General features: G+C 32.9%; 1 protein-coding gene across 1 annotated transcript; it reads right to left on the bottom strand.

The window, feature by feature from the left end:
* Positions 1-3644: 3644 nt before the first annotated feature.
* Positions 3645-4319, bottom strand: LOC141595694 (uncharacterized). Its single transcript, XM_074415660.1, has one exon. It carries the CDS (start codon positions 4317-4319, stop codon positions 3645-3647), a length of 675 nt encoding a protein of 224 aa, XP_074271761.1.
* Between the last annotated feature and the right edge of the window lie 8758 nt (positions 4320-13077).

Below are 13077 nucleotides of genomic sequence, written 5' to 3' on the forward strand. Positions count from 1 at the left end.
TTTCAGACCAAAAGCAATGGTCTCAAGAAAAACGGACCGTTATACCAATAGTGATTACAAGGTATAACTAATTCCAAATCCCCAATAAAAAGCAATTCAAGGCTTTAGCAGGATAGTTTCTTGGTGAAATGAGGGAGTAAGGAATACACGGGTTCGAGACTCCTTTACAACATTTTTGTTATTTTTTTAAAATTTGTTTTAGTTAAAATATGAATATTAAATAATGTCTTTTGGCGAATTAAAGTGGTTGAGACAAACATTTTTGTTTGACCGTCTTGTTATATTATAAATCACATATTCTTGTTTACAACCGTTGTAAATAATTTAGAGCCATTATAAGCAAGACTAACTGATTATAAATTAAGGCAATAACAATGGTAAAGTATACTCTTATCTCTTGTTTTCTTGTGCTCCCTTTATATAGATGATTTGTTTACGTTTTTATTTTATTTTCCGTGAGCGGTATTTAAATCAAAGGTAAACAAGTTACTGGGACGGGGGGCTTATATAATACAAATTATGTTCCATTCATTTATTTACGTTTTGTGTTTATGATTCATAGTAGTAAAAATTAAACAAACCAGCGACAACTTCGCAAGTGAAAACGGTGATTTTCGGCAAACAACGTGAGCGTCACCAGTAGCAATTCAATTAATATTCCGAGCAAACTAAATTCAATTAATCAATTTTGAAATTTGAGAAAGTGAACAGAAGTAAAAAAAAAAAAAAAAAAAAAAAAAGGCATATAATAACCACGTTTTAAATTTTGAGAACCATAGATGAACATAGATGAAGAAACGTACTATTATGTTCTAGATAATATTGTGTAATTTTGGTGTAAATATTACTAGTTTTAATCCCGTGCAAAAATTGCACGAGTTATATTTAAAACTATGATATACAAAATATGTTAAGTTATATGAATAAATTTTTGATGTCTTTTTTGCATTGACACAACTATCTCAAATAGTTTTTTTTTAAATGATATGATATATCAAAATTAAAAAATTAACAACTAAATTAATGACAAATTTCAAAACTGATAAAAAAAATGCAAAGTGCATATGCCACTTTAATCCTATATATTAAAGCAACAACCACAGAGCTGAGGTGTCGCTCTGTGGTTGAACGCTGACTTTTCAAACAACAAATTTTTTTTTTTTTCAAAATAAAGTTACCCACGTTCTATCACGTTCTATAGTGAATTTAATTTGTTTGATGTATGCTAATTGCTATTTGCTACACGGCTATTTCATTAACGTGCATGGTTCATTAAATTAAATAACTCAATTATAATGTACAAATTTTTATGTCATTGATCAATTAATTAATCACCAATATATCATAAAATTTAAAGGTGCTCTGTCCATAAATTATCTGGAATATCAATATCAATTTTATGATTACATAATTTGATATTGGTAATTATCCTATTTATTAAACGAACAACCACAATGCTGAGTTGTCGGCCTGTGGTTGAAAGTTCATTTTTTCATTTTATTTTTAAAAGGTGCCACAATGTCCCCCATGTTCTCCTATAACCTTTTATTTACAAATCAAGCAATTCTCATTTTTTTTAATGCAGTCCAATATCAATATGTGACCGTTTAAATTACCCATTAATTAACTTGAGTAAAATAAGAATTAATAACCTATATTAATGTAAAAATAACAAAATCAACAATGATATAATACAATCTACAAATTTATTATTTGTATCAAACAAAAATAAAAAACGCATACACTATAATATCATTAAATAATTTTATTTTACATTTGGATAACTAATAATTCAGTAAAATGCTAGACAAAATGTATATAAGTGAAAAGGTTCTCCCTCCACTAATGGGGTCAAAATGTAAACAAAATTAAGCAAATTGGACAAGGAGTCAGAAATCGACCTAAAAACGAAAATTAATAGAAAAATTTAGCAAAAATGAAGTACAAAAAAAATTAGGAGCTTGATCATCCAAAACATGTGAGTTTATAGAGATTACAGATCTATAAAATTAAAACATCATTTTAAAAATACATTTTGAAATGTTTATAAAAAAAATTATTAAATCCTCTTTAATAAAGAAAAGAAAAGAACGAAATAAAACTGGAAAAACAAATTGCTTCAAAAAACATTTCAAGGATGAATGAATCACTTGATGTACACACCTGAAGACCTTGAGAATATAAATTTATAAACAAAGTACACATCTTTTTAAGAAAAATAAAGGTTTTGAAAATAAAAATAAAATTTCAGAGTCAGGGAGACGGTAAATGATGATAAATATAACAAATATATTTAGGGAGTATCTTCACTATCAAATATTCAAATCAGTCAATTTTTTTTTTTTAAACAATAAACAAAAAAAGAAATCACTAATCACCTTGATTTATTAATAATCTCCTTAAATATATATTTGTGGGCTATTAAGTAAAAAATAATTTATTTGAAAGTATTATTTGTTTTTGGAATAAAGTAGAGAAGGGGGGAAGTGGTGAAAATAATAAAACATTGGTATACACGGAGTATTGGAGTTGTAAATGATACTCCATAGTGAACGGCGGAAGGTGAGGAGTGAGGGAATATGAGGGTTCATGATTTTATGAGGATTTGATTACATAGTTATCACAAAAATTATATTTATTTAACACAAATACTTATTTATGACAATTACAATCCGTCCAACTTAATACGGGTCAAATACCTACCAAATAATATGGCAAATTGCCTAAAAATGCTAAAAAAAAAAAATTCTTTATTACCATTATGTGGTAGTATTTAACCCGTTTTACGCTTAAGACGGGTTTTCGTTTTAAGCAAGACTTACTGTTTATCTATGGCGGGAATAAAGTTTCTTATAGTTGGTATTTTTAGGCTATGTTTGGTAAAACTAACTGAAAAAGTAACTGAAACCTGAAAAAGTAGCTGAAAACTGAAAACTGAAAAACTAACTGAAATCTAAAAAAGTAACTGATAAGGTTGCTAAAAATTAGGAACTGATAAAGTAGCCGATTATATAAAAAAGTGTTTGTCAAACTAACTGAAAAGGTAACTGATTTTGATGAAATGACGTAAAAGAATATGATAATTATTTAATCGTATAGATTCAAGAGTAGGAAAGGAAAATTAAAGCAAATCAAGTACCTGAAATTTCAAATGCTGCTTCATGTAGCATTTTATTTCAGGTAGCTTATTTGGTTAAATAAGCTACTTGCCAAATGCTTACAAAAATATAAGGTACCTGAAATTTTGGTCAAATAAGCTATTTTGATCAAATCAGGTACCTGAAATGCCTTGCCAAACGGAGCCTTAACCAAGTGCAGTTTTTTTAGTATTTCGGTATTTGTTGAGTTAGACGATGTTACATATATATATATATATATATATATATATATATATATATATATATATATATATATATATATATATATATATATATATATATATATAAATTCTTTTATTGATAACAATAAATGAATAATTTATCACCGAAAAGGCCCGTTTTACTGTGTCAAACCGTCTTACTAGATAATTTGTGTACTAATTTATGGCCAAATGTTTATAGAGTTCTTTAAAACCCGTTTCTCAACATCATTTCGATCCAAATTACTAATTTTTTTTTTTTTTTGAAATCAACAGCCCGAGGGCCTTACTCAATTACTATTTTATCAAAACGAACAGCAGAGTTTGCAGACGATGGTAAACCATCATCCCATACAACTTTACCCATAACACGAGGGAAACAATGAGCTAAAGCATGAGCTACACAATTATTAGTACGAGAAACATGTAGCCAAATGACCGACTGAAACTTGGAACTACACTCGAGGATGTCTTCGATGATCAAAGCGAATCCACTTCGTCCCGTCTTTCGTTCCTTAAGAGCTTCAATGACTTGCAAGCAATCACTTTCTACTTCAACATGTTGTATCCCTCGCCTCACGGCCTCCTCCATTCCATCCAACACAGCACACGCTTCCGCCATGGAAACCTCCCATTGTTGTTCTCTACCCACAGCCACGCCCCACATCACGTCTCCATTACAATCCCGACACACCACTCCTGTATGCACCCCTTCACCTTCCTTCACTCCAGCATCGACATTAAGCTTGACAAAGCCGTGTCTTGGTACCTTCCACCCACCATCCTCCTCCTCCCTCTCTCTCGGCCTCCCCACTTCAGCCCTCACTCCCACTCCCTCGCTAACCCCCACACCTTCCAGTAAAACGTCCCTAGCTCTCCTAATCACGCGCTCCGGTTCAACCTCAACATTGTCAAAGATGACTTTGTTTCGGTGTTCCCAAATAGCCCAACATCCAACCATTAGTTTGACACTCTCCGTCACACACAACTCTTGCCAGCAAGCTTCCACCCACTCCTTAACATCGCCCCCTTGTTTCTCCGTGATCCAATTTACTAATTTTAATCGTTTGTTTAGATAGGTGAATATGACGATTACTTATATAATTAATATTTTACACATAATGATACAGATAACGCGTCTTATAATACGTTATCGTTTACTTTTAACTATTATATATTTATAAGATAATATCACGGGTTTTATTATTTAAAACTTCAATTAAAGCATTTTAAACGTGTACGGGTCACAATTTCCGCTGTGTTCTATTTCACCAAGTAACAATTTGTACTAAATTAAATGAAAACATTTCAAAATTTTCATTTTAAACGCGCACGAGTCAAAATTTTCATTTTATCAGTGCATGGGACGTGCACGAGTTTGAGTAAATGAAAAACAGGTTTAAAAATTTGCACGGGTATACAACTATTCATCCCCGTGCAATTTTATTAATTTTGTGTTATTTTTCATCCGATTTTTTTGTTTCATATCAGTTGTATGAAATTACTCGGTAACAAAACAAAATAGAAATATGAGGTTAGCTAGCAGGACATGTTGTACTAAAACAACTATTCGACCAATTCATTATAATTCGCCATTTACGCTAAATGCAAATGAAATTTATAATCAAATATCTAAAAGATTATTTACAACTCAATTTGTAATCTATAGTTGTTTCAACATAAAGTTGAAAGTAGAGAAATTTTACTTTATGTTAAAACTTTTATTTATAAAAATAATTACTTTTAAAAGGAGATAATTAATTAATGTAAATAATTATCTAAAATGTTAAAATAATATTTATGATAACAAAATCGGAAATCTCTAAAGACGTACTAATCTGAAATAGCAAACCCGTGCAATTTGCACGGGTTTAAGACTAGTGGATCTAATATGTAATTGTCCTTTTATATTTTATTCATGACATTGGTAAGGGATAATTAATCCGACAATATTAAGCATATACTAACAAACATTCCTATCATATGCTAAAAAAAAATTCACTTAAAAGGAAGTGAGTTAAGCACTTTAGCAGAAAAGATGACTCTTTAAAATTCATAGGCTTTTAAAAAACGATCTTTTGTGTATAAAGATTTGAAAATTTTAATTTTAATAAAGAAGGATGGAGTAAATATTACTAAAATATGGAAAAAAATTGTAATCTAATTTGATGATAAAATTGCTAAACGTCGCCCCTATTTTCATTTTATTTTGACAAGTTTGCCCTTCTCTCTCTAAAAACTATTAAACACAATTTTTTTTTATCTTGAGTCGGAAATGGGTGACGATAACCCATTTTTCCGATACATGTGTGAATCGTATACTAATGAAATTACAACGGAAAGCAATTCGAAAATGATTGGAATGCCGAACAACATTATCGATATTACAATGAGTATGATAGTTATGATCAAGGCGAGGGAAGTGGTTATGGTTACGATGATAACAACACGGGTAACACGGAAAAGGGAAGCGGATTTGGTTACGATTACAACAACACGGAAAATAAGGTATTAATCGAGTATTTTAATTTAAATCACGTTTTTTTTATATGTCGATTGGGAAAAAATTTGAATTCGGGTTTTTAATCAGTCACTGTTTTTTTAATCGTATCATCTATTTAAAACGAATCTGAAGTAATATATATGTAATTAGAGAACAATTGATTATTAATCGTATCATCTATTTAATTTCGCTGTTTTTTTATCACTCACTGTTGCTTTTAATCAGTCACTGTTTTTTTATACATTATTTTATTGTCATAATCAACGTAATTGGATGACATAGTGAACGGAAATTGTGGCTACAACTTAATTAAAACATAGTTAACGGAAATAAGCGTAAATATTTATCTAAGACTTCGTCATTTAAAAAAAAAAAAGGCCCCAACGTGTAGAAAACACGTTTGTGCCCAGGCTGAAGCATGTTAGAAATACGTTTTAGGCTGAAACATGTAATCTACATGTTTTGGCCCAGGCCATTTTGTGTTTTCTACACGTTTAGGCCTTTTTTTTAAAAAAAAAAAAAACAAAACTACTAAAAACATTTGGTTAGTATAAGTCACCCCATAAACGACAAGTCTAACATAAAATGTTCAACAGAAAATGTTGAACAAAAAAAATACAATAACATAACAAGTCTAACATAAAATGTTCAACAAAAAAAACTAAATGTTCAACAGAAAAAACAAACAACAAGTCCAATGAAACAAATCACTAATAAATACTATAACTACTCATCACCGTCTCCCGATCCTCCGTCGTCACCCTCACGACTTCTCCTGTCATTCCCCCTGCCCTTACCTGTGGGAGGACGCCGACCTCTCCCCCTACTCCCCTTAGCAACGGGGGGTCTACCAGTATATGCGCGCATCTGGGGATGGACAGTCCTCAAACATTGCCTAAATTCGCCGGTAAGTGCAGGGTTTTCGACATCGTCGAACTGTGAGAACCTCTGAATAAGCGACTGTCCCACCTAAAAAAAAATAAAACAAAATAAAGCGGGCATTAACACTTAAGACATATTATTAAAATATAAAGCGGGCATTAACACTTAGACATATTATTAAAATATGGAAAAATATAGTTAACGGTAGTCGTACCGTAGTCGGAAAGTAGGGCCTAGAAGCGGGCATCTGATCAGCATCGCGAGGAACGTTCATCACATAAGGATGCGAGTGTGAAACAAACCACTCCATATACCCTTTCGCATAAGCATGAGGTGGGTGAGCGGGTAAAGTCAATCTGTCGAGATGTGCCTTGTGCATTGACTAATGAGTCTAAGTGTAGTCCAAATACGAACCATCAAACTGCACATCATAGGCTTTCGACATAACTGGACGGTAGGCCTTATCAGGTCTTGCCATGGGGGTCGGAATGATCTGCATATAGCCAAATTGTCAAAGACAACGATCTGGCTGATATGGCTCAACAATGTCAATAAATCTCAACAATCCATGGAAAAGATTGCGAGGATGCTCGGTCTCAGGAGGGTTACGGTACGGTCTCCAAGCTACCGACTCAATCGACATCATATCAAGCTGCTCTCGGTAGGAGACAAGAGCTCTGTGCAACTCAGCCTTAGGTATCCCACTAGTAGACTAAATCGTTGTCCTCGAAGCCCTGGGTGTGCTCGCCAACATAGGCATCGGCCTAAAAGGGGGGAAGTACTCAAAGATCCAAGTCTGCAACAAGGTCAAACAACCGCACAAACCCTTACAATCAGCCCTCGTCGCAATACCCAACTGCCTGTATAAATAAGCCAATTAATGTTCCGGCACCCCAAGCGTACCGGCCCCTCATTTTCCGACCCCTGATAATTCCGTGCCTCCTCCTCAAGTTCCCTCTGGAAATCCTGATACTCCCCGGCATAGAAATCTTCTGACTCATCAGGCATCGATATCTCTCTCGACCCAATAGTAGTAGACCCCACCTTCACCGTTACCGTTTTTCGACGATTTGAAGCATGTAGTTTATTTCAGCGTTCATCGGCATCAGACATCTGCAAAATACCTGTAACTGTATTAGTAACTAAATAATTAACAATTTACTAACTACGAAAATAATTTAACATAATGAATATAATTATACGAAAATACGTAAAACTAATTGAATAAATAAGTAAATTAATGACATCAAACTAATTCAATTAAAACATATTTAACATAATGCTTTTTTGAAGAAAAAAACTAATTCAACTAATTGAATAAACGTTTTTTTGAATAAAAAAAAATTACATTTTTTCCGAAAAAAAAGGCTGAAACGTGTGTAATACACGAATCTGCCCAGGCAAGAACATGTGGAAAACACGTTTTTGCCCAGGCACGAACATGTAAACCACACGTTTCTGCCCAGGCCCGAACGTGCAAACCACACGATTTCGCCAAGCCTATTTCGTGTAAATCACACGTTGGGGCCAAATCCAATTTTTTTTTTCGATTTTTTTTCCCGGGTACAAATCGTCATTTATTTGCCTCTAATCTCATAGATCTATACAAATTTGGCTCTAATCTCCTCACATATTACCTATCCTATGTCACCCTATAAACTAATCTACACTAATTTAACAAAATTAAAAAGATTGCAAAAAAAAAAAAAAAAGGCAAACATACCTTTGTCAAAGCGTCTTGCTTGTGACGGGCTAATCCCGTCACATGCTGAAGACCTCTCACAAAAAGGGAAAGGGGACAAGGTGGGACACCCCCCATGTGCTTCCCCACTCACCTCTCATGGGTATTTTGTGAGAGGAAATGGTATCCGTCGCAAGCTTGTGACGGATATCGCCGTCTTTAATGAGATTTTGTGATTGTTGAATTGGTTGTTGTTGTTGTTGATGAATTGGTTGTTGTTGTTGATGAATTGGTGGGTGGAAAGTTGTTGTTGGTGTTGGTTGTTGTTCTTCTTGTCCCGTTTTTCTGTCTTTTTTTTTTTTGTTATTATTTTTCAAGCGGATTTGAATTTCTTGTTTTGTTGAAGCGGGTTTTGAAGCGGAATTAGTTTGAACACGGAAATGAAAATAAAGGAAGTGATGGTGTATAAAGTAGCAAAGGGCAAAATAGTAATTTGTTAGGGGCGACGTTTAGCAAAACTAGGGGCGACATTTAGCAAACCCCTAATTAAATCAGGCTAGTGAACATGGAGGGTCCCACCATTTTTTTTCCCAAACCCTGAATTCATGGGACCAATAGAATCTCTTTAAAAAATTTGACTTTTATGCTATGTTGATTTCCTTATTAATATTAAGAGATCGTCTTACATGAGATGTATATAACTTATAAACGGTTTTTTATTTTATTAATAAAAAAGGTAAACAAATTGCAATATTGCATGTTATTTCTAATCAATACGGTAAAAGAGACTTACTTGAGCAATAGATGAAGAAATCAAAAAATTTATATTCAAATATTTTATATTGATAACTTGCTTATTTGAATATTAGTTTTTATTAAAAAATATGAAGAAATCAAAACTTTAACGGAAATTTTCCATGTAACCCTTTAATTTTGTCAGATTTCTCATGATATCCATGCTTTTAAGAATATGCCCATGTTACTCTTGATGTTTCGTTCTTCAACTCAGGGTGCCCTTTAATGTAACGTCCGTTAACATAACATTAAAGTTTGATGACGTGACAATAATTAAGAAATTAAATATTATTAATAAATATAAAATAAAAATAAAAGTTTTAACATTTCTCATGGTATCCTTGTGTTTTATACATGTTTCCCAAATATCTCTAAGATGAAACAATTTTCCCATGGTAACCTTGAGTTTATACAGTTTTCCTACTACATTTCCTATTTTCTTCCCATTTCATTAAAACACTCGCATATATTAAGAAAATGGGAAGAAAACAGAAAAATTGAGAGAGTATTTATTAATAATTTTTAATTTCCTAATTATTTTCACGTCATAAAAATTTTAACGTTTTCTTAACGGACGTTACATTAAGGAGTACCATGGGTACAAAAATAAAACCTCAAGGATACCGTTGACAGATTTTAAAAGCATGGGTGCCATGTGAAATGTTTTAATTACATTAAGGGTACCATGGACACATATACTGTATAATGTTTTAAGTTGGGCTTTTCCGCTATGAGGTCCGTCTTGACTGTTGTTTCTTAAGTGTCGATGGGCCACGGTACATTTGGCCCAACATATTGCATAAGGCCAGCATTATCCCACATCTACTAGGCTTAGCGCACCGGGCCTTCCCGTCATTCGAGCGAACAAGTCATTGCCCAATTATCAAACTTGCGGCTTGCATCATATAGTCATTTATTTTTTTTATTTTTTTATTTTTTTTTTTGAGGTAAGGAACCTAGGCTAATCACGTCTTTTTTTTTTTTTTTTTTTTTTTTTTTTTTTTTTTTTTTTTTTTTTGATTGTTGTTAATATAATAATATCGATATAAAGTTATAAACTCATCCGTCACTTCAAGTCATCGAGTATGAAACATGAGATGAATAAGCATGTTACAAAAACTAATCACAAATATGCCTTTCTACCATTTTTGTTTCAAATTAGTTGCTTTATTATACGCGCTTTATTATATAATAATACTCTCTCCTATTCACTATTTTCTTCCCTATTTCCTTAAATGGATTATTCAGGTTTTATTCCCCTTTCTTATTTTGGAAACTTTTACTCTTATTTTATTCATCCATCTCTCATATTACCAAACCCCACCCAACTTTTACTCTTATTTTATTCATCCCTCTCTCCTATCACCAAACCCCACCTAACTCACAATTCCTTATTTAATTCCTAATTATTCATTCCTCTCTCCAATCCACAAACCCCACCATCTTCCTTTATTCATTCTCATTTTATTCATCCCTCTCCCCTATCACCAAACCCCACCTAACTCACAATTCCTTATTTAATTCCTAATTATTCATTCCTCTCTCCAATCCACAAACCCCACCATCTTCTTTTATTCATTCTTTAATCATCTCCTAAAATCTTGTGCCCACATCAAAGGGGAAGAAAATCCCGAATAGGAGGGAGTATCATTTTGTGTGTTTATAAGTCGATTTCTGATTAGATCATTTTTGGGCGAATTACGGATTAACTGTACGTACGTAAATCATACTTTTCGGGGTTCAATTCAGATCTAAAAATTACATCGAGTCAACTTTTACCACGTCATTGATTGTATAAGCTCCACTTTTGTCCTCATCTATTTGCATACTCCGTATTTACTATCAACTAGTTTTATACCCGTGCAAAATTGCACGGGATTAGATGTTTAATTACTTGACGAAATGTTTAAATATTGAAAATTAAAATTGCACATTATTATAAAATTTGAAATATATTAAGTTGTTAAAACTCTTATACAAATATATCGAGAGAAATGTATAAAAAATGGTGATTTAATCATCTGTATATAAATGAAATAAGATTCAATTTGATTTGTAGAAATTAAAGTTTAATCAATGTTATTTGTGAAAATTAATGTTGGAAACCTATATCAACGACTTGAAAAACACACCACCTTCATAAAATTGAAACAATTTTAGTGGATAGGGCCTACCTAATTTGTTCCTTAATTTATGTCGGTCAATCACAATCCTCTAAAACTTAGCTTTTATATATAGAAGATTTTGTTTTTTTTGATTCAAAATCTACCACTTTTGTAACACCCCTAATTTCCATAATATAATTCTATAATTTATTTTCCCATATTTTATATTTTATTTTCGGGAAAATATCCGTTTGTTGTCTTTTGGGCTCATTGGGCTCGAAAAACGATGAAGACCCGTTTCCTCCTTGGGTCTCACGTGAATCTTGGTATAGATGGGTAAGTTTTGGGCCTAAACCTAGAATAAACCCATGAGCTTCTCTATAAATATAAGGGGAAACCAAACCCTTGCTCTTCTTTTCTTATAATTCTCACAAAAACCCTAAACCTAGTTTCTCTCCTCCTCTCTTCCTCCTCGTGCCGCGCGCCACACCCTCACCTAGGGTTTCGTGCCTTCCTCCTTCGTTCTTCATCGTTCTTCGTGCTTAGATCGATCCTACTTCTGGGATTTATCTATCTTCTTCGTAAGTTTTATGTTTCGCATAGTTTTATAGTTTTTATAGTTTTTATATATATAGTCAGTATATTTATTAGATTCGTTATCTTTGGCACGTGATGATTCATAAAGGCGTGGAAGTTGCTCCTGGAGAAGACGTTTATATCGTTGAAGACGATCTTTAGGATTAATTGCTTAATAAGGTAACTAGGTGTTTTCCTTTAATTGTGTTTATGCCAATTGATGTAATTTACATGATTTAATAATTGATTTGTGTAATTGGTATGTGTTTGATTGTTTATTATCATGTTAATTATATTTTCGCATGCTTGTATATGATTTAATGCTTTAATTATGTCTCGTATATTGTTTACGTGTTTATTATGGGTGTCATGAGCGCAATTAGGGTTTACGAATTAAACCCTAGTGGCGGCATGATAGACGGCCAATGGTTCTTTCCAAAGTTATAGCTAAGGCTAGTATAACATTGATGATGATTCAAGTGTTATAGTTAAAGTTAATACAACTTTGGGTAGTTACTCTAGTTATGGCTGAAGCAACTATAACATTGAGGTACGAGTTAAGGTTATAGCTAGAACTAACGTATCCTGAGATTTATGGCTCAAGGTTATGGTTGGAACTAGTATAACTTTGAGTTTCGTGTCAAGGTTATAGTTGAGGTAAGTATAACTTCAAGTTATATATGTTGAAGTTATAGTAGAGGTTAGTATAACCTCGCATTCAGGGTTCATGTTATGGTTAGGGTTACTATAACATTGAATGGTTAAATATTAAAGTTATAGTTGAAGTTACTACAACCTTGGTTATTTATGCTTGCTTCATGTGTTCTGTAGTGTTCAGTTATTATATGACAATGTGTGCATATGTCCTTGGTTACTCTTATTCATATGTTGGTAGGACAGTCAGTTAAACTGTTCTATTGTGTTGAGTCGTGATGTTATTCACGCATGAGTTGTCTGATCATTAAACTGTGCATTTGCATGAGTTGGACAGTCAGTTAAACTGTTCTTCTGAGTTGAGTCATGGTGTGGTCCATGCATGTCGTGTGCAGTCAGTTAAACTGTGCATTTGTTTGTTGGCTAAGTCGAATAGATGACGGTAGTATCAGTTAAATACTATCGGAATGAATCAAGAGCTGCTCTTCGGAGGTTTATTGGTCTATGTTCGGGGTGGCCAGAT

This window comes from Silene latifolia, chromosome 8 (genome assembly GCF_048544455.1).
Source record: "Silene latifolia isolate original U9 population chromosome 8, ASM4854445v1, whole genome shotgun sequence".
NCBI lineage: Eukaryota > Viridiplantae > Streptophyta > Magnoliopsida > Caryophyllales > Caryophyllaceae > Silene > Silene latifolia.

What these genes read in the sequence shown, in the direction of transcription:
- LOC141595694 (XM_074415660.1), bottom strand. Translation starts at nt 4,319, where the DNA reads ATGGTTGGATGTTGGGCTATTTGGGAACACCGAAACAAAGTCATCTTT.